Source organism: Enhydra lutris, unplaced genomic scaffold (assembly GCF_002288905.1).
Source record: "Enhydra lutris kenyoni isolate GAN:26980312 unplaced genomic scaffold, ASM228890v2 scaffoldscaffold28, whole genome shotgun sequence".
Classification (NCBI taxonomy): Eukaryota; Metazoa; Chordata; class Mammalia; order Carnivora; family Mustelidae; genus Enhydra; species Enhydra lutris.
The window spans coordinates 20,810,652-20,833,657 of record NW_019154112.1 but is presented as its reverse complement, the minus strand read 5'-3'; the positions used below and the strand labels follow the sequence as shown (position 1 = coordinate 20,833,657).

The 23,006-nt window shown below is 36.9% G+C and overlaps 1 protein-coding gene across 3 annotated transcripts in view; it reads right to left on the bottom strand.

Annotated features, from left to right (window-relative positions):
• Window positions 1-23,006, bottom strand: part of LOC111152327 (dystonin) — a 474,965-nt gene that overhangs the window by 28,858 nt on the left and 423,101 nt on the right. For all 3 annotated transcript variants that reach the window (XM_022510820.1, XM_022510821.1, XM_022510822.1), the window contains 14 exons: window positions 20,233-20,436; window positions 18,864-19,095; window positions 17,764-17,990; window positions 16,225-16,347; window positions 15,990-16,091; window positions 13,839-13,940; window positions 11,755-11,928; window positions 11,290-11,445; window positions 8,501-8,698; window positions 7,780-7,908; window positions 4,885-5,052; window positions 3,882-4,037; window positions 3,269-3,475; window positions 647-766 (listed from right to left, as the gene is read on the bottom strand). In XM_022510820.1, coding sequence (XP_022366528.1) covers window positions 647-766; window positions 3,269-3,475; window positions 3,882-4,037; window positions 4,885-5,052; window positions 7,780-7,908; window positions 8,501-8,698; window positions 11,290-11,445; window positions 11,755-11,928; window positions 13,839-13,940; window positions 15,990-16,091; window positions 16,225-16,347; window positions 17,764-17,990; window positions 18,864-19,095; window positions 20,233-20,436 — 2,298 coding nt within the window. The remainder of the gene's footprint in view (window positions 1-646; window positions 767-3,268; window positions 3,476-3,881; window positions 4,038-4,884; window positions 5,053-7,779; window positions 7,909-8,500; window positions 8,699-11,289; window positions 11,446-11,754; window positions 11,929-13,838; window positions 13,941-15,989; window positions 16,092-16,224; window positions 16,348-17,763; window positions 17,991-18,863; window positions 19,096-20,232; window positions 20,437-23,006) is intronic.

Below are 23,006 nucleotides of genomic sequence, written 5' to 3'. Positions count from 1 at the left end.
TAACCAGAATGACAGACCCAAATTCAAAGAGTTGAGGAGAATGGGAATGTTCTTTGAATGCCGTGTGGTATGAATAAAAAAGGTAGAAAATATAAAATACTATGCTTCTATACCTTCTAGTCTACATAAGGAAGCCACCAAGTCTTTGAGGATAAGGATGGACTTTCATATACCACATATATATAATAAAGTATCAGTTTGTGTAGAGGCAACCAATTTACCCCACTAAATTGTTTGAGAGAACCTAATGGCAAAAATTACAGTACTTTCTGCTATAAAATTATCTTCTACATGGCATTTGATCTACGAAAGAAATTACAAGACAGACATGTGAAAAACTAAAATGCCAACATTTGAACTCCTATAAATCTTTTATGTTATAGGTTATAAAACACTTCCAGTTTTAATTTTCTATATTTTATTTTAACAATTGACCCTAGAATCATAGGGGAATGGTCAGCAGAGAGAAAAGATACTACTGCCACTTGACCAATGTGAACAGCAATCGGTTTTAAATTTAATGGAGGTCCATATTGGATGGCCTTTTCTTCGCCCTAGTGATGAATAAATACACAACCAAATAAGAATTTAAAAGTGATCTTGAGATAAAGAATGGTATATATGCTTTTCTTAATTACAGACCCACCTTATGCTGTGCAAGTTGTGTTTTTATCTTGTCTGGATCATTGGCAATTTCCAGCTCAGAATCCAAAGACTGTTCTGATTCCTCTAGCCATTCCATAAGTTTACTCCATGCTTCATGAAACTGTAAAAGAAATGTACATTTCTGTCCAGAAAATTTTCTGGTATGCTTACGATATATAGAAATTAATGAAAATGTTAAAATTAATTCAAATTTCCCCTAAAAAAGAAGAAAACAGTGCCTTCATCGGATTACAAATGTCTTATTAACTCTTGACTTCTGTGATTGTGACCCCACCATGGTCACTTTGTTGTAACTCATCCAAACACATAAACTTTAACAAAAACAGAAATGAGCTTAGAAACAGCAAACACCAGGGAGAACTTACCTCCCTTTCCTTTTGCTTAGTAATTAACATAAACTGTCAAGAGAATTTTATTTGTCCACTGCCCTCACTGACAGATTTGGGTCTACTTCTAAGGTATTTCACTCCCATGTTAAGGAAAAGGAACAAAAAGGGAGGGACGAAAGATAAAGTGTATAAATCGGTCCTAAAAAGTAACAAGAACAACAACAACAAAGGCCTTACCATTCCTACTTAATACAAAGGGAGTTCAGTACCTTTACTGCTGCTATCAGAATCCTCAAATTCATGCCTGTGCCTCATGTACTGGTTTATATGTAAGAGCACCCACCGTACGTGAATTCTAAGAAAACATAATTCTCCTTGGCATCTATGACCTTGCACTATTCTGGGGCTACGTATACTTGATTTCAGCCATGGTCTCTTTTCTGTTTATCACAGAGAACTAGTGAATACTATTTTGGGATACCAAATTGTGAGACTGGTCATAAGTAATTTCTCATAATAAACTTAAGTGGACAGATACATAACAAAAAACTGATGTCATCAAAATAAAGTCTGTTTTATATCAAAGCACATTAATAATGGAATAACAAAAAGAGACATAGCAATAAAGAAAAAGAGCACGGGATCACAAGGCTGACAGGGCCCGATGAGGTCACCTCCCTGCAAACCTATCCCCCGACACATCCTTCTGACAACTCCGATCAACTTAAAAATGAAAATACAGAGGCCAGAAGAGGCACAGAAACTGCCAAAGTCAGAGGACTATGATCCACATCCGAACCCAAACTAAGATGTTAGAATGATAAGAAATAAAGAAATAGTCACAGTGTTTGGTAGTCTTGCTATCACGGATGGCAAGTTTAATGGTACAAAGGCACAGATTCTAAGGCTGGTCCTCCTTTAAAAACTATTTTTAAGCCACAGAAATAGAGGAAATGCTATACTTTTGCACCCAAAAAGTAGCAGAAAAACCTTACAGACTAAACAAAATGAGGAAACAGAACTGACAGCATGGAGAAAGGACAAACACTTTTATAAACTAGATGTTTGTAAGTCAAGCAATGCCCCCATCACAGAGGATACTGCTATGTTGGTGGAGAGGAGGATTTCAGGCTTATCATTAATACTGTCTTAAAAAACACAGTAAGGCACTGATTCTATTCCAGACTCACTGATAACACTGAACACATCATATATCCGCCTCAAAAAGAAGCAATACAGCATGTAATCCTACAACAATGTCATTTGTCATTTCTAAAGCTTTTAACAAATTTGTGCTGAGAGCGTTAAACACTGAAACATGTGACTCCCATGACATCTTCTATATCACCCGACGGAGCCTGGCTCCCCAGAAGAATGGAGTGAAATGCCAATTACAGAAAAATGCAACTAAATGGGGCAAAAAGAGTCATTAGAAAATTCAGCCTCAACATTATACTGAGTTTCTAGCAAAATTCAAAGATCTATGCCAACCAAGGCAGGTGCATCTCTCTCTTCCCTGGAGCACAGAGACACGGAATTTTACCTCTTCTCTGTATTTAGTCTAGGAATGGAATATTAATAACAGGGGAAGATAGGAAGGGGCGTTCCTTGTGAGATTTTCCAGATTGTCTAGCTTAAACAAAAAAGGAAAAATAAAACAGCCCTAAAAGTTTCAGACAATTAATTTAAAAGCAGTGTGGAACTGCACCAAAATACTAGAGAAGAAACGACAGCCTGTCAACAAGGGTACAGATTCAGAGAGGTGAGGAGAACCTGCCAGCTCAGACATAGAATCTGCCCTTTCAGGAAGCTGCCTAGAGGGTCAAGTGTCCCCCTCTCGGCCCTGAGAGTCTGTGGACAAAGTCTGGCTGAGAAGCTAAACACAAGGTAGCAATTTAATAAAGTATAATGACTTAGTCTGAGTATGAGAGTAGAGATTGCAAGAACAAAGGGAAAAACCAACAAACCGAACTCACAGCAAAAAATCTGAGCCTCTTTTTGGACCTTAATGATAACAGTTAGTCTATGAAGCCAAGCTATAATCAGTCTTTTCAAGATCAGTCCTCAGGACCGGAAGGTGCTGCCAGGGCAAAGAGTGATGTCACCGTTGAAACTCAGGCCACAGCCCTTTTAGGAAATAAACACCTTGGCCTTGTGCCACAATTGTTACAACGAATACAGCTTGCAACAAAAGTACTTTTAACAACATGATATGTATTTCAACACCTAGAACTGATTGATTGCCAAGTTCAGAGAGTTTTATAAAAGTTTACCTGCTTGGCTCTCTTCCTTGCCTCATCCAAAGATCTTCCTCTTTCTACTAACCGTTGAACCACTTTTTCCCATCGACTCTGGACACTGATCAATAGATTCTTAATTAGGACAACATCTTGTTTCTGACTGAAATATTTCAGGTGGGTTCCAGTTTTGTCCAGCTCTATTATCTGCTCACGGTGAGAATTTACTTCATTGGCAAAGACCTTTACCAAAGGGAAAAAAAAAGGTAGAATTAGAAACAAATGAAAACTATTCTATCTTGGGGTGCTTGGCTCTCTGCCTTTGGCTCAGGTCATGATCTCGGGGTGTTGGGATCAAGCCCCGAATCGGGCTCTCTGCCAGCGGGGAGCCTGCTTCCTCCTCTCTCTCTCTGCCTGCCTCTCTGCCTACTTGTGATCTCTGTCTGTCAAATAAATAAATAAAATCTTTAAAAAAACAAAACAAAACTGTTTATCTTAAAAATGCTTTTGGTGTCAAACCAAAAGCTCAAACCATTTTAAAGGATAAAATAAAGTTTTCAAACCACCAAGTTCATGCTTCTGACATTAAAACAGTGTGTTGTCCAAAAAGGCCTGAAATGAGAATGCTAGCCATGTGAGTACAACATACCTTGTGTTCATCGATTTGAAACAAGACGGTGTCCAAGATAAGACTTGGCCGAGAAGCTACATTTAGGGTCTGCTCTGCCTGGGTTAGCCAGTTGATGAAGTCTTGGAGAGAATTGTGGAACTCCATTGCCAAGTTGAGGGCCTCTTCCAGTTTAGTCTGCGAAGACAGATTATTTAGTATTTGGTGATATTTAATTCCCCCTCCCTTGCCCCAGTTTAACCACTCTCTGGCAGATTTCCTTCCCATCCACACTTTATTTGTACTTAATCTGTATTTCTGTATTACCTAAACAGTTTATGAATGTAATGGGCTTTCACTAAAATACTGGCAAACCAAACTCCCTTCAGTATAGTGAGAAGATCTCACTGCAGCTAAAAAAAAAAAAATCTAATACAAACTAAAATTGTGATTTGGGGGCAATTAACCACAGAATATCACAGAACATAATTACTAAACAGAATCTGTAGAAAGAAAACTTGACATTCACATGATTAATGTTGGGGGTCAAAGTACTAAGAAATATATGCACATTACGCTCTGTCAGTGAGGGCACACAATCTAGTATTCCTAGCCTATCATTTCTCTGATAGCATTAAACACTGATAATTTTAATCCCTTTACATGACTTTTATTATGGAAGTGCTTATTATATATACAATCAAATTGCTCTCTTGCCCTCCTTTTTTCCCTTCCCACTACATACCTAAATAAGTGTGATTAGAATTATTTAACTATCCAGAATCAGTGTGGTTCACAAATTTAAAAATATACCTAGTAACACTTGATATATGATCTGTTTGACTAGACTGCTTTAACTCTGTTCTCCCATGTTAAAAGAGAATATTATTTCCAACTGACCCCATGAAACCTCCATATGTATACAAAGAAAATTTAAACACAGATCATTAAAAGTTCCACTGATAATTCTACTCGGAGATAAAGTAAAGCCCACAAAATAAAACAACTAAAATGATCATTCTAGGACATTAATTAAAGCACATACTTTCCTTTCATTGAGCTTGGTTTCCACCAATTCCCATTTTTCTTTCAAGTTATTTAAGTCTTGGTCAATTGTCTCTGCAGATTTGGGGCATCTTGCAAGCATCTGCTGGCCTTTCTGCATCAGACTTTTGTATGTTTCTTCTTTAACATCAAAGGCAGCACAGATTTCCTAAATTGAGATATCCCCCCAAGTTATATCACTTTTAAGAGAATAAAATCCAAGAGTTCCTTTTTCGAGGTCATCAATCCCAAGCCCCTTATCCTATATTCACCTCTATCCAACCCAGAATAACCCTGACATTCAAATTTTTCACTGTACTGAAACAACACCTAAACCTGTAGACATAATCCTGTCTGCCAGAAAGCTCAGAAATGGTGCTATCATTATCGGTCCATTCCAGCATGCTAAAGTTTATGAAGTAATGTTTTAAATGTTTTCCAGAAAGGTTTCACTGCACTGTAACCAATCAGGTCTGTGACCCTGAGTGGGTAATTTAACCTCTCTGGGCCTCAGTTTCCTCCTCTGTAAAATGGATTTTCTAAGTCCCTCCTCAGACTGTGATACAATGGCTGTAATAATTTTTAGTATAAGTTAATTCTGTGCTCAGAAGACAAACGATGAATAGAAAATAGAGACCCAATACAGTAAGAGATTTGAAGCCGGTTATTCAGACTTTGGAATTAAAAAAGACAAACTTGTGGTACTATGGATACTACTCTCATTTATAGAATTTTTAAAGCTTTCAATTGCAATGAAGTTGTGTTCCTTCTACAGAGAATATTAAAAAATTATGCAGGCAAATTCAGAATTTAGTATCAATAACACAAAAGAGTTACATTCATGTAAAAACCTAAGACCAGCTCTCTTTCGTTAGTTCAATTTTAACATGGGTCAAATTACAGCTCCTATTAAAAAATACATCCTGTGTCTAATATTTTCAACATTTTCAACTAACATAGTTCAATAATTTTTAAAGCTGAGATATAATTCATAAAATTCACTATTTTAAAGTGCATAATTCAGTGTTTTTTAATGTATTCACAAAGATGTACAAGCATTACTACTAATTCCAAAACATTTTTATTTTCTCAAAACTTTGTAATTTAAGCCCTAAAAAAAGAAAAACCCAAAAAACTTTCTAAACATAGTTATAATATCACCTACCAAAAGCCTTTAATCCTAAAGCAAAACTTTTAAATACAGCTAAATCTCAGGAAACTGTAATATTCCAGGTTTTCTAGTTTCCTTCATTTCTAACACAACCAAATCAAAAGAGTATTACTAAAATGATATAAACAAGTACCTGTAACTGTTTAGAATTCCTTAAATCATGGAATTTACAACTCTACTGGGTTAAGCAAACTCATTTTCAATACCTCACTCAAACCAAGTAAGTGGATATGTACAGTAATATTTTTCTAAAAGTAAAGTATTTCTAAGATAAGCTCTTTGCTTTCCACCTTTTTACTATATTCTCCTAAATCAACATTTAAAAACTATTTGTTATTAGAGAATAATCCCAAGTATGTTAGTTTAAGAAGTCATTAAACGTCTACTTAATGGACATTGTCCCTGATTAACTATGAAGGTAGTTCCAGGAAAGTAAGAAGTATCTGAAAGTCAGTTAGGTTTTATGGAAAAGGAAAACACAAGCACTGCCAAGTTACTAGTCAATTATTTTTTCAATGAAACAAATGGGTCCCCTGTGGCACCAAAAAAATGACAGTAACAACAACAAAACCACATACACAGTAATTTTCTAGAACAATGAATATACATTAAAGGTTTCTAGGAAATTCTATACTGGATTGATAGAATTGATTTTAACTGCTCACAGCAACTGAGTAAGATGCTACCTCTGTCACATTTCTTCACAATACCTACAAGGACGGTTACTTCCTCTCCAAAGCACCAAATTCAAAATTATTTACAACCAAGTGCCTTTTCAATAAGCTCTTACAACAACACTCTACATCCAATAAAGACGACAGGCTTTAATGTATAATGGCCCATTTCTTATGCCTGATTCCTAAGTACCTGTACTTTTATTTCCCAAATACTAATTATTAGCATTCGAATATTAAAAAATTTTTCTGATGCAAATTCGCAAGTACATAAAACGATTAGTTTTCAAAATCTGAAAGACTCCTTTCTTTCAGAACTTCTAAAGCTGAGTTACAATGTAAATGAATAGGAAATGTCAATAAATTAAAGTCTAAATTTAATTTGTCAGTCCACATTTCTGTGAAAGAAAGCCAGAGTCCCGAGTTTCATTATTTTTTTCATCCTTATCTTTAAGAATTGACAGTGCCATAGAATCTGGGTGGGAACAGCCCACAGGCACAATGCTTCCAATTGGATAATTAGCAGAAGCCTCCTGTTGGTCCATAGCTACTATAGGTGTGAAGTTGAAGATACAGTGTGAACACCATTACAACAAATAAGTAACTCTTGAACAGAACAAGAACATACTTTCCTGCCTTCCAGACAATGAGGTGGGAGTATAATGCTTACAGCAGTAGCTTTAAAGTCAATTCTAATTACTTTAGGAATTCTTCTTTTCACTCAAGATACAACAGTTTAGACTTACACTATGCTGTGTTACTATCCATACAAGCTCATCATTTTATGGGGAAAAGCTTGCTTCTAAAAAAATGTCTAGACTTCTAAAACCTTTCTTCATATACTGACGCACTAATCTCTGATATAAAGAATAGTTTCTGACTTGAAAATTTTAATCAGTAAATGGTTTTTCTAGCACTTACACACAAAGATTTCTGCTATAAAACTGTATATCCTTTAAACCTTCTCCCACAATTTATTTAGCACCAGGGCCCACACCAACTGGTCAGGGTCTTAATCGGAGGCCACAGGTGTAGGAAATAATAGACTTACCATGTGGGCATTAAGCTGCTCCCTGGCTGTTTCCGGTAAACCTCCCAGCGGCTTGGATGCTAACAAATGACGCTCCGTGTCCTTTAGCCACTGCTGCAAATCCTCAATCTCACCATGGAACCCTTTGGCCTGGAGTGATAGAGAGTTTTAAGGCTGGGCCGTAAACACATTGTCACTTTCTAACAGAAAACAAGGTTTAAACAATCCCGGCCTGCTAAGCCTCTCCACGCATTCTTAAGAACAGGCAGGTGCAAATGGATTTGTCTGCCTTTCCTCATGAGAGCCCTAGCAGATAAGACTATTACACTAAGAACCAGAGGGCTGTCTTCTCATCTGCTCTGTTCTTTATCCCACTTATTTTTACTCCTCTCCTTGAGGGATAAAAATCAAATGAGGGTCTGCAAACCAATCAAAGAATTCCAGGCTACTTTTTTTTATAAAGACTTATTTATTTATTTTAAGGACAGAAAGAGAGAGAGAAAGAGAGCGAAATCATGGGGGGTGGGGGAGGGGCAAAGAGAGAGGGAGAGAGAGAATCTCAAGCAGACTCCCCACTGAATGCACAGCCTGATGCAGGGTTCCATTCCAAGACATTGAGATCACCACTTGAGCTGAAATCAAGAGTGGACGCTTAAACAACTGAGCCACCCAGGAGCCCCAGAATTCCATGCTATTTTGGTCCTGCAGGACAATGAACGTTTGAGAATTTACTCTTACTCACCTGGCGCAAGGCACCGTCCAGCTGCTGCTTCCTTTGTTCTGTTTTTTCCAAAACATTTTTCCAGCGTTGATTTAAAACCTCTAGCTTGTTCTGAAGGCTACTTGCTTCTTCTCCTGCACTTGATTCAATTAGGTCATTTCCTGCTTTATTAACAGCTTCCACTGTGGACTGATGGGCTAATACATCATTTTGAAGCACCTGAAAATATTAAGATAACACTATGTTTACTAGCTCATCACATGTTAACATCGCTTTTCATGCAACTTTAATTTGCTGAGTATAAAACATTCTTAAGCAAAAACATATGCAGAGAATTTTAATACAAGAAAGTGTTAAAATGGTGGCCTTCTTTTCCCTTAATTTTGCAGCTTTCCTGGATATACCCTTAGTCTAGCAATAGCTCCTGAAATGATTATGTAAGAACATTTTGTTAGTTCTTTGCATTAGGATAACCTTGCAAATTGAGGACATTAAATATCTGGAGACTATAATTAAAAGGTTCTATATGTTTTCATTTGATTCATAGTCATTCTAATTGAACTTAATTTTCATGTCTTAATAATTCTTAAAAAGGAGGGATCTTTATAAAAAGCATGTACTTTGATAGGTTAACAATACTAATCACTTTCAGAGCTAAGAGTTAAATATTCCTGTGGTCAAAGTATAAAGGTAGATCTATAAAATTCATTCTTCTGAATGGTCAAACTCCTGCTACATAAGGCAGAGCCTAGGCACCAGAGAAGCAAGAAGGAGAGGGATGGAAACATTCCTTCCCTTCTTCTAGCAACTGGGCTGGTGATTTTAAGCCCTTTCACTTCTGACCTTTAAGAAATGGAAGGAGAAGGGAGAAGGAGACCTTTCTAACTCCTCACAGATAGATAAACAGAACTAAAAGATCCCTACTCATACCTTGCCAAAATAACTGCATCAGGGTCTGTCATGTCCCCACTGCTACTATATTCTAGAAAATTCCTGTCACCGATGTACGTTGCTTTTAATGACAACTGCTAAGTTTATGAAAATGTAAATCCTATATAAACTCACACCATGGGAATAAACACATTTTCATGCAGGACAGTCTGACTAGTCATTACTGCTTTTAAGAAAGGTTTAAGACAGACATTAAATAATTAAAAAAAATTAATGATTCAAAGTAAGTCCTAACTGCCTAATCAGATATGGTTGGGCAATGACTATATAGACTATATATGACCATATAGACCGCATAGAGAGAAATGTTTTTTAAAGATTTATTTTAGAGATGTAGGAAGAGAGAGTGTGTGAGGCTAAGGGGCAGAGGCAGAGGGAGACGCAGGAGCCCTGCTGAGCACAGAGCCCTGACATGGGGCGTGATCCCAGGACCCCAGGACCATGACCTGAACTGAAACCAAGCTGATGCTTAACTGACTGAGCCACCCAAGCACCCCAAGCAGGAGAGAAATTTAAATTAGAGTACAATTACTATAGGGAGATGTATGAAAGAAGGAACACTGAACCAAGAATACTAAAAAACTGTTTATCGTGACACTAAAGTGTCAAAAACCTTTCATTTTAATATAATAAACATGTAAAATTATTAAACATTTACTATTTGATAATCAAGGAAAACTTATATATGGTCAGAATTTAGGACCTAACCTTAGGTAAGATGCTTCTATTAATGTGAATGCTAAAGTTCTATGAAAGACTGTTGACTGTCAGGATAAACTCTACTGAGCATAACCTGTTATTCATTAAGCCTACTGACTTAAGAGATAGAAAATTTTTTTTTCTTTTTTCTTTTTTTTTTCTGAAAAAAAAAAAAAAAAAATGTATCTCACTTTTCCTGGCCAAGTCAATAGCTTTGGTCATTTGCACAAAGATTCTAACAACTGGGTTTCAGGATTTATTTTTCTAGACAAATGAACTTTATCATAATAAGGTAGAGATCAGCTCTCAACCCCTGTGAGGTCTGCTCTGATGACCTAGGCTGGAGATCATCTAAAGCCCAAAAGATGCCTCCTGCTTTCAGTTCGGGGCCCACTGTGGTCAGCTCCATGCTTTCTTGTTCCCTTAACCCCTCGGGCTCTAAGGAGATAGGGAATTTTCTTTATTAAGAACTGTCAACCAAATGTCACAAAGATGACAATATAAAGTTGTTCTGAATGTATCTCAAGATTAAAATTTTTAATTTAAAGCTTTAAACAAGTGCAGACATATAAAAACCCTTGTAAATATAATAAATATTATTAAAGACTGATTCAGAAAGAAAAAGACTAAAGACACAGGAAGCCAGTGGGAATTAAGGGAGACATGGACACTATGGAGCAAACTCCCACCTAGTGAGAGACATATAGGCAAACAGAAAAGATGTCCAACGTGCCAAACAAGCAGCAGGTGAGATACACGGAGATAAGGGTGACCAGAGGGAAAACACACACACAGCCTGCAGTGGAACATTTCGAGGCTATGACTTGTAGGCTTTCCCCAACAACCTTTAAAACTAGCCCACGTCAATCCAGTGACAAGGACGGTCAGGGATTTAAACCAATGTTTGCCATGCAGCCTTAAAACTTCAGCAGAAGTTTCCTACTCTTGCTGTTCTTGACGACTGCCTTGAACCACGGAGAAAAAATTTTGATCATGATCTTTTAAAAATTGTGTTTTAAGTAGCTTAATTGTCAGTTACAAACGTCAAATGTGAACTGTGCTAAAATCATAAACTTGAAAAATCCATCAAGAGGAAACCTACCAGAAACAATCTGATGGCACTAAAAATGCATAGAGAAACACGACACGCAGCTACATACGTGATGCTTGGCAAGTTCAATTTCAATGGCCTTAGGATCTCCTCCCACAGGTTTCTGCTCACTGAGCAGGCCCTCGGTGTGCGTCAGCCAGGTCAACAGCTCATCCAGGGCGTGCTGGAACTGGCCCAGGGCTAACAGAGCCCCCTCCAGCTTATGCTACAAAGAAAGTGAAGAGGAAGAAAAGCCATATGAATTCGATATTATGAATGACATACCTTTATAAAAGTAACAAAGGCAAAAAAATCAATTGAAAGCATATCCAATGAAGCCCAATCAACATATCCAGTTTGAAATCCCTTGTGGTTAAAAAAGTCATGTGAGAAACAGGAAGAATTCTAATAAAATAAGACTTTAGGGGCTTTGAAAGTTTAGGTACTTAATTATCTAATTTCTTTTAATAACGATTTTACCTTAATATATGAACTTGAACTTTTCTAACTTCTAAATGAAAGTGTCAGGGTTTACCTGTCTGTTGATAATTCTTTCATCCAGACTATCCCATATCAATTTCAGCTCCATTAATGGGTCTTGAACAGTGTGTTTGTCACTCTCTTCTGTTACTTTCTTCAGCAAAAGCTCTGCTTGATGGTTCAGTCTCTCCATTTCTATCTGCTGTTGGTAGGCCTCGGACTTAAATTGCTATTAAAAAAAAAAAGATATAAAGGAAATTTGTTTTAAATCAAAACTTCAAACAAAAAAATCTATGGATTCAATATTTATTCTAATTCGTACTTCTTATAGTCAGGGAGGTGAAGAGAAATAAAAATCTAACACAAAAGAATTATAAATTGAAAAGATGAGAAGTCTTTTTTCTTTATTCAATGTTTTATGATGGAAAGGTATTTCTATTTATAATTTTGATATTTCACACTTTTGTCCCCTACGGTTAAAAAAAAAAAAAAAAAGTAAGAAATTACAAGGTTAATCTTATTTCTAATGTCTACATATACTCAATATGTAAGCTTTGAAATTATAGAAAATAAAATAAAAAAATAAAAACTCCCCCAAAATATCTCTAAGAAACCCAGGTTAACATTGCTTACTCAAAAACATATACACATCTTGTATCCACTGAACATTTTATGTTTTCCATAGCTGTGCTGTGTTAATAGTTATTCCTACACCTCACCCACTGCTGACTCAGAATAACATTATTTTCTCTCCCAGCACTCACTAAACGTGTATTTAATAATCTTGGCATTGCCAACCAACACAGGTTAGCAAATGGTTGCTTGTAGGAGACTGTCCTTTCATAAAATATTTATTTTTAATCTGTAATAGTAAATCATTAAATAGTAAGTCATTAATGGCTAAACAGTCCCTTAATTCCTTTCAAGCATAAAAATAATAATTAAAAAATACTAACTAAGGTATCATGAATACGTGCTTTCTTTTCACCAAGCCTGTAAAGAAAATAATTTTATTCTCAATTTAAGCTAAGGGCATAAAAGTGAGACCAGTTAGAGAACTGTCCCAAGGGTATCTGGCTAAGTGGAAGCACTGGGATGTAATGTCAGACAATCTAATTTCAGAGAAAGCACTCTTAAGCAGCCCGCTGTATGAAAACTATTGAGATATATGTAAATATCCAAAAGTGTACACCTGTGAATGTACACAAAGTATATCATGTGTTTACTACATGATCACATATAGTTAAAAAAACTGCAATCTAATGATGGCAACCATAATAATTTCTAAATGAAATATTCTAAATTTTACTCAGAGATGAAAATGCTATAATTTTAAACCCAGGTAATAACTATATAAAAAAATCTAGCAGAGTTCATTGAAAATGGTGTGATGTATCTGTGGATGGAAACTTGAAATTAGGAAGGAAACAGCTGATCCCACTTGGATAAATCATCACCAGCACAGAGGAATTCAAAGAGGAAACAGTCCAGCCATTTTCACAGCTGGAGATCAAGAACCACAAAAGCAAAAATTACAGAGGAAAGCAGACAGAAAACAACAAACATTTTTACAAAACAAACATTTTGGGAAATACTATTAGACCTCGGATGTTTCTTTAGCCTGTTAGACTAAATGGATTACTCTGACCCCCTGAAGAAAACAAAAATGGTGCTATATGGGTACTGAGGGCAATGAAACACTCCTGAATAATGAAGTTATGAAAATCCCTATTGTCTGAGCTACATATGCATAAAACACACCCCCCACACCCTACCCGCACCTCCCCCTCCTCACTGCATTTCCAACAGGAGGATATTTGAAAGGCTAGAAATCAGTTCTTAAGAGTAGTTGCCTCTGGGTACATAACATTTTGGGTGGCTTTAAAAAAGCCACTTTTTTTTTTTTCTCATTTGTATTTTCTGACTTTTCTATAATGAACAGGGACTGATTTAATAATAAGACTGGTATTTTCTAACATTTAATGAGCATTTACATGCTGCTCATTTTGTACAAGCACCTTATTAAACCAGTTTCACAATCAAAATGTTAACTAATTACGTAAAATAAATTTGCATAAAGAATCCTATGAATAAAGAACATAAAATGCAGTCTTTGAAATTAATGAAGTCCACACATACCTTTAGCTCCTCAATCTGCTGCTTGACAGTTTCAAGATCTGTTCCAATTGGTGACATTGAAGCTAATTTACCACCCGCAATATCTACCCAGTCAAACACGGCCTGAAAAACACATTAGTCCACGAGTTATCAATACATCTGAAATTGTTATAACATCCCAAGTGTTACAGAAAAGTACAATCATAAATCTATACAGGTATTAAGAATTGAGCCCATTTTACCAATTAAGATGGTTCACCTAAATAAAAGCAACAATATGCTGAAAAAGTTGTCCCAAATATGCAATAGACATAACCTCCAATTCTGCATCCAAGTTTGCAAAGGAAATTCTTTTCTGAATAGAATCTTAGAATACTAAGAACTTTCAAACACATGCATCTGAAAAAAAAGTTTTAGAAATTCCAACACATGAGATAGAATTCTCCATGCTTTCTTATGTCTAAGAGGCAGATGATATAAAAATACTGAAAGAAAAAGATTCAAATCCATCTGCTTATTCAAATTAGCAAAAAGTTTATTGTTTAGCACTTGAGCGAAATAGTTGGCCCAACTAAAGCCTGACATGTTATTTAGATTAGCATTAAAATCCTGTGCCTACAGAGATTAATATTATGACCATTACTCTGAATTACAGCACAGACTGCACAATCTATTTTTCCTGTTCTTGTTAGGTAATACAAACATTTCAGAAAGGCACAACTCACATTTCTTTCAGATACTGAACACACAAAATCATAATGGACTTTAACAACGTTGCCAGACCATATAGACGGAAACTATCTGGTATTTTTGGTTATCATTAATAAACCCAAGAACTTAAGCAGCAAACCAGGAAATAAAATTTATTTTACTTCACAATCAAACCCTGAAATGTCTAGAGCTTCTGGACCTTTAAGATCTAGCTCTAGCTAGCCCCAGCTATTTAATAAATCAAGTGGCCCTTCATTTCCCACAGGTGATGCTACTATCCTCCAGTGGGTCTTATTTTTCTAGCAGGGATAAGGACAGAGTATGAATCCTGGTGCCTAGCCAGACCCCTCTGGCTAATGGCTCTGGAGGCCAACAGTCTGCAAATGGCAGCAGTGCCATCTCTTAGCCATGGAGAGGGCACAACTCAGTCACTCACCAGTAGGTCAGGAAAATTATGATCTGGTCTCACAAACTGAGGGCTGGAGCCTGATTAGTTACTGGCCTTTGAAACCTAACCAATAAATTATCTCTCTGGTTAAAAAGTGGGGGAAGGAGTAGAGTTATATAAGATATTATTTGTAGTGAATTTTTTCATACATTTCCAAAGTTCAAAACACTTTCAGCTGGCATAAAGCCTGGCTTGTGATATTTATTTTTATAAATATAGAAATGAAATGGCACAATAAAAAGGAAAAGATGTTCTCATCTGAGCTTTAAAAATAATATTCACTTGGTTATGGAAATACGCAGAAGGGCTTTTTCCATACGGTAGGAGGATTGACAGACTCAGTGTTGGCCAGCCTATTAGGAAATGGAATAAGACTGAAGAAGGTAGGGAGAGACATGCCCCTGAGCTGGCCCCATCTGACAAGGCGATTTTTCATTTAAAAAAAAAAGAAAAAAGAAAAAACTTTAAAAATGGTTAATAAACTGAAGGAGAGCCCTTACAGGATGTGAAAAACAACTATGGAAAGGAATTATGTATATGGAAAGGAAGAATAGCATTTTACATTTTACACAACAGATTATGAGCTAATAAAACAGAAATCTATTTTAGTTCACGGGGAACTCTGGCTTCAAATCAAATTTCTTTATTTCTGACTTTAGTTAAACTTAGTGATATTTTTAGATAGTGTTTACTCCTTTCATCTTACTCCACTCAACTTCAGAACAGAACTCTGACGCGGTTCCATCTCACTGTCTGGTGCTAAACCATTACAATGTTTTAAACAGTAAAATTTTTCTTTTCAAAGCAAATTTCGCCACGTGTATAAACATGCTTAGATGTCTCTGTACATCTACACAGATCTCAAGAACTACCTTCTAGAAGGCAAACCACAAATGACAGTAGACGAGGCAGTTGCCTGCACACTGGCAGCCCTAGGGCGGTGTCTATGTGGGCCTCTGCAGACCTCAGTCACAGGCCTCCTCCCACCGGCAGCCCCGCCTTGACCCCCTTACCTGCAGTCCGTCTTGGTACTGGACGGCAGCCTGCATCGCCTCCTCGAGCTTGTCCACCCGGTCTTTCCAAGCCTTATTTAGAGAATCCCAGGCTGAATTTAACTACAACATAAATATTAGAACTCTTTTAGTATCATTTGTTAAGTTTTCAACAACTTCTATCAAATATGCTTTAGTTATACAAGATCTCTTTAAAAATGCATTCTAGCAAGAGAAGGAAATATGCTAGTTGTACCTCATCTATACTCTTCTTGACAATGGGTTTATCGGGTTCCCCACATGCAGCAATGAGTTCAGAACCCAAGTTAATAACTATATCCAGCTCTTCCTGTAGTCCATCTATTTCTTCCTTTATGGCCTACAATAAAAAATAATTTTTTAAGCAAAAACACACTGAAACTAAAAAGATACACACAGACATTAATTAGACTTATTTCTAGGAGGTGGGGTTATGATCAATTTTCTTCTTTCTCTCTTCCAAGCTTCTGCAATATATTTTTTCAATAAGAAGAAATATTTTAAAGAAAAAAGTGTCCTTTGTAACAGACATCAAATGTTTGTCATGAAAACATTTAAAAAATTAATTCTATGTAACAAATACCACAAACCAGCTCCTTTAAATATTAATAACAATGAAAAGTGTAGAAACATATTTTGTTTTTCAAACAGAGCAGTTTGGCAGTATTCATTTAACATGGAGGTTAAGTGATCAAAAAAAGAAAAATCTAAAAAAACCCTACCTCCTCCCCATACAGCAAAACCAAGCTTACAGATACAGAGAACAGATTGGTGGTTGCTGGAGTCAGGGGACAGGAGAAGGAGAAATTGGCAAAGGGGGTCAAAATGTACAAATTTCCAGTTTTTGAGAAAGAAGTCATGGAAATATAATGGTGACTATAGTTAATACTACTGTGCCGTATACGTGAAAGTTGCAAAGAGTAAATCATAAAGAATAAAATAAAATCACAACAAAATAGATATAAGTAAAGTATGAGTTTGAAAACTTCATACAAATTAACATACTCATTAGTAGATTTAGGATAATCTAGCTCTGGATTAAATTTTACGTCATTTCCCTAGGACTTGTAAGCTACAAAAAAAAGAAAGGAAAATGCAGTGTTTTACTTTTGCCTTCATTTTCTTGGTTAAATATATTTATTTGTTTGAGAAACACTTAAGAAGCATAAACAGGCCCTAAACTGGGCATTGGGTGTACAAATAAAAATGGATAGGGCCATTCCACTCAAGGAAACGAATATGCAAAAGTACAGAGACCAGAAGGTGCACACCCCAGTGCTGGGGGAGCCCCTTTCTAATGAAGGAGCAGCAGGACAAAACGGCTTCGGAAACACAGGCTGGCCCACGCGAGGATGCGAGAGGCCAGTCCACTGTTGCAAGAGGCTGCAGAGGCCTCTGAGGGTTTTGAAGCAGCGATCCGGTGAGAGTGGATCTGGAGAGAAGACTGATGGCAAGCCTGCAGGCCTGGCAAGGAAAGAGCTCTGCAGGTAGGGCCACCACTCTGGAGGACTTCAGAAGCCAAAAGATGGAGCTAAAAAGGCCCTGAAATAAGGCAGAGGCAGTGGGGATGAAGAGAAACTTCAAAAATATGTACTAAGTGAAATCTGTGGGTATAACCTATATCCTACTACATCACCAAGCATTCCACTTTCAGAATGAAATATAAATTTAAATAGAGCAATTCTGAATATTTATCAGAGGAATCCAGGTTTCATTACACCACAACTTATTTTATTTTTAAAGGAGATCTGCTTACCTCTGCTGCTTCTTGTTGCTGTTTAACTACTGAAGGATCAATTCCAGGATCCTCTAGATCCCGGATGAAATCTTGTGTATCTTTAGTGGTTACTACCAATGACATGTGATCACACCAGAACTTTTCTGCTAATTCCATTACATCCAGTAGTTTGGCCTCCCTTTCTTCCACCAGTGTGTGTATGTTCTCCCAAATGAAAACCATTTGGTCAAGCTTATCCTGAACAGCTATAACAAAACATAGTATCAAAAAGGCAACATGTTAGTGCCATATAAGCAACAAAGTCGAATGTTTTAGTTCACATGGCAACAGTGATTCAATCTCCTAAGTATCCAAAACTGGATCCAATTTTGGTTGACCCCAGTCTATTGGGTAATGCTAGGCCCAACACAACATATTCCAGACAAATGAAAGACCTCAGGGTATCCTACCCCTCCCGAACCAAGGCTCTTTTTGACAAAAGCAGATGCTCAAAGTCAAGTGAGCTCAGAGTAGACCAAAGTTTACCAAGTTTCAAGTTCACCAAGGCTGACCTTAATTCCAAAGAAAATGACATAACCATCTAAGCTCTCCAAATCAGGAATAACAATGTCTGTTCAATTCTAGGAATATAACAATGTAGGATATGTATTTTGGGCTTGTTTCTAGAGTACTCTTATCATAAACTTCCACTAATCTATGTGTACGCCTTTCCTTCGACCCACCCAGCTCCTATCTTTAAGATGGCTGGCTAAGGTCGTGGTTGCCATTTCTGCAGCTATGAGACTACCCATTCTGGGGCACCCATTCTGTAAAGTAGTGTGTGATTAGTAGTGAGGGAAAAAAAAACCCTAGATTTGGTGTTATTAGCACCATCCTTTAAACATCTGGTTTAAAAGTCCCAGAGAACACATGGCTTTTGCATAACGGCACGTTGTATCTGTAACTGATTCCACGAACACAGGAAAACACAAATGAGGGATTTATGTACACAGCCCTTCAACCCCACGGGTAATACCCTTTCTAAAATTATTATGCAACTTACTGTCAGTAAACAGCACAAACATTTAAATTTATTTTAAAAGTAAAGCTCAATTGTTTCCTTATTCTGAAATTATTACCTCTGGCAGATATGTCTTTGTCAGTGCCCTCAGATCTTGCGATCATTTCTTCTCCCCGCTTTTTAAGAGTTTCATACAATGGCTGTAGCTTCTCCATGTCCACTGACACATTCTTATTCTCACTGATCTGCTCCTTAATCTTCTCCACCTCAGCTGAGATCGAAGGTGGCTGCCTCAAACGCTCCACAATGCGTTCCAGGCTTTCAAGGATCTGGTCTATCTTGTCATGGAACTAGAAGTAAATCAAAGGGATCACTTATGGGGAAAAGACTTGTGCTATCAAAAATGAAATTTAAATGGAAAAAAACCCATCTATTTAATGTCTCAATCATGAATTAGATCTTCGATCCTCTGTTAACACACCTACCCAGTTGAGTGTATTTGTTACCGAACAGGATGGGTTAATGTATAATTGGACAACCTGATATCAGTGTCTTACCCATCACTTCATTTTATCATATTCAAATGAATTTTAAAAATTAAGTTCAATAAACTCTGTGTTTTTCTATCAAAACTGTTTTGTTTTTTACTCATTACTTTGATATCCTAAAAAGTTATATTATTAAGTATAAGATTCATGAACATTTTTTATGAGAATAAAGCTATTTCTTAAGTTATAAATTTCCTGTATTGAAAAACGTTAAAAAACGAAACAGAAACAAAAGCCTCCCTGATACTGTAAAAGAAGTTTGAACTTCATTCATGTTCAAACACATGATCAAATTCATGAAAGCATTTTAAAGATCTGACTGCAAAGGTACCACAGACAATAAAGCAAAGTTATAAAAACTCACTCAGGTTCTACACTACCTTCAATATTAAAGGAATCATCACTCAGGATTCCATAAAACAGACCACTCTAATGTTAGTGCATCTAACGATTAAAGCACAACTCTGAAAAGGGAAAATCTGTTGGTAATTTCAAATTCAACTTCTTGAAAAAAAGTATTTTCAAAAGGGAAAAATACCAGTTTCCAACTTCATATTTTTTCCTTCTTACTCAGTACACACAGTCTTTCTTCTTATTGCCTTCTTGGGAGTGTCTCGTTAATAATGATAATAACATTTTCTTTTAGCTCTCCCAGAGGCATCTACTGTGGATGGACACTTCTTTAAATATCTGGGCAGTGACGACGGCTGTATGTTTCTTAAGTCATTGAGAATTATTTTGTATTGTATCTACAAGCAGGCAAAGAAATATAAGGACTGGGCCAACCAAATACCACCTTTGAGGAGCGAGAACATCCATACTCAGATTTAATGTAGTGAAATAATTTTGTTTGAACTTTAATCAGAAGATCCAAGAAAATGTGTTTCCATGCTCTTCTGTTTGGAAGAGCTCAATCATCTTTCTGGTGCAAATGATTACCTGAGTAGACTGAGAAATAGCTTCATCCAACGCCACGGCCCGCTTTTTGACATCCTCTTTAATTTGACTGTAAAGGGTGTCAGCTGCCACGTACTTCTCTTGGATAGAAAAGCCTTCGCCTGGGCTCAATTCCAGTAACTGTGGCCCAGTTTTGTTCATCTTATCTATATGAGGCTTGTGTTCGGCTATCAGCTCTCGCAGTTGCTATAACAAACCAAACAGCTTCTCAGTATCTCAGGGTCACGCCTCCATATTACAGCTGTCTACATGCCCAATGCATCCAGCTGGCAAGAAACACCAAACACCCTCCCCATTACAAGGCATTTAATACAGAATGCCTCATACTGCTCTTGGCCAGCAAGAGATGCCCTGACAGAAAGAATAAACAACAGTCTGGTCATGTCAAAGTCTCTTTAAGGATAACATACAAAAATGCTGGTTGACTGAAATAATCGCAGTTCATTTTGCCTTTCCCATGAAGAGCAGTACACTTGGTCAAGGGTCATATTACATAAAAGAATTATGAAATCACTATATCCCCAACCTATAGTGACCAAGCCATAATTCTTGGTAGTCCCTTTCTATACACTCAGGATAAATGCAAAAATTTAAAGTGGAGGAAGGAAGAAAGAGAAGGAAGGAAAAGGAAAGAAGTTCAGCAGAGGGTAGACATAATTCAGGGAGAAAAAAAACTATACATAAAGCTAAGTTAAGGGGATATAAGCCCACAGGGCATTGTAATTATATATAGTTAAACTAATACAAGATGTACACATATGCATTACATTATATATACCTAAGTATAAATCTATTCTATGTACATATATGATATGTATGATATATACATACGAATGAATTTTTCTGTATTTATTTTAAAATGCTAAAGGCTACAGGATAATCAATCTATCAGATACACAGCTATATAATGAGCATTATTTGTAAAGCGCATTTAAAGAAAAATACATGACACGTTTTGCATGATGTCATCTAATTAAGAGATACAATGATATTTACACTAGTGAGTGTGTGTAATCCAGGTGGAGCCCCCCATTCCTTAAAGGGAGACAAATAAATCTGGAATAAATAAACTCCATAGAACTTGGGGCCTCCACTGAGTAGTTTCTCTTGGGCCAAATCCAAAGCCACACCCATCTTTGCTTCCAGGTTTCCCTGTGGCACTGAGGAACCTTCCATTTGTACCACGTTAGTGATTAGGTTCCATAAGCAGAAATTCCTTACCCTCACCAGAAGGTGTATCTCCTTCTATTTTGCTACTCAGGCCCCACCAAAAATTTCTCTGAGAGAAATTATTATTTTTTTTAAAGATTTTTATTTATTTATTTGACAGAGAGAAATCACAAGTAGGCAGAGAGGCAGGCAGAGAGAGAGGAGGAAGCAGGCTCCCTGCTGAGCAGAAAGCCCCATGCGGGGCTTGAACCCAGGACCTGGGATCATGACCTGAGCCGAAGGCAGCGGCTTAACCCACTGAGCCACCCAGGCGCCCCTCTGAGAGAAATTATATTCAGGAGAGATAGCCTAGAAAAAAGCTACCAATCTTCTCCTGCAAATAGTTTCATTTCTATGACTCATCAAAAAGAATCACCAAGATGGCTACATAACTCTAGATTTTTATTTAAAGTGTTCACTAAAATCAGTCATATAAATTATTTTGAAAATCCCTATGGAAATTGGTACATTACATCACCAACAATCCCCAATACTATTTTTGAAGTTTTTCTGAAGGCTGTCTCAAAACTCTTGAAAAAAGGCTAAATAAACATAAATTCAATTTAAAAAAAAAAAAAAAAGAGAGAGAACAGGGGTGGTCCAAATCTAACCTGCTGCCCATGAGAATGTGGGAGGGTCATGTCTGTGATCTAGCTCCCGAGGGGTCCAGGCTGAGATGTTATTTTTGTTTTCTGTTATTAGACCATCTAGTCATGCTGCCTTAAAGAATGGAGGTGGTAAGGGTAGTATCAGCCAATAGACAGTCCCACAAAAAAGGAATGTGTACACATGTTCTGGTTTCAATACTCAGCAAGGCATCGTTGGATGGTGCAAATGATTATGCTTGGAGTTATCTAGAGACTCTCGGGTAAAATGAGAGATCTCTGCTCATTTGAGATCTTTAATGAGATATTTCCTGAGTTTCCCAGCATCTAGGGAGGTCTCATTTGTGCAGCACCACCAAAGGACACCTTAGTTTGGGACTTACTGAGATGACCCATTTTTAGGCCATTCCTTTTCTAGATGCGTAGTAGTACTAGATGTCTACCTGGGTGTATGCGTGGAGAAAGAGCCCAGTAGGAGATGTCTTTTGCCTCATATGTAACAAAATGATTCTTGGCAACATCGTTCTGTAACATGCCAGTCACGTTCATGTTACACGTACTTAGTGTGGCCTCAACACACCTACCATAGAGTAACTAGCTCTTGGAGCCATTTTTTATTCCTGATTAGAATGAAGCTCAAGACGAAGCTGTGGAGCTACAGAAGAAATGCTGTTCTAGAAGGCTGTAAATATTAGGAATAATTTTGTTGAATAATTTGAAGACTTGGCTACAAAGTTTTGTAGTTCCTTTATACAAGAAACTATAAATTTGACAGCTGAAAGGTTATGCTAAAAAGGGAAAGTAAATTCAATTTTGAAATTTAATAATAATTCAGTAATAACCTTTCCATTATCTGATATTACAGAGAAGCATAGCTACTCAAATCCCCCTTCAGAATAGAAGGAATCTGCAGAACATTTTATATTAGAAGTTATTCAGTGG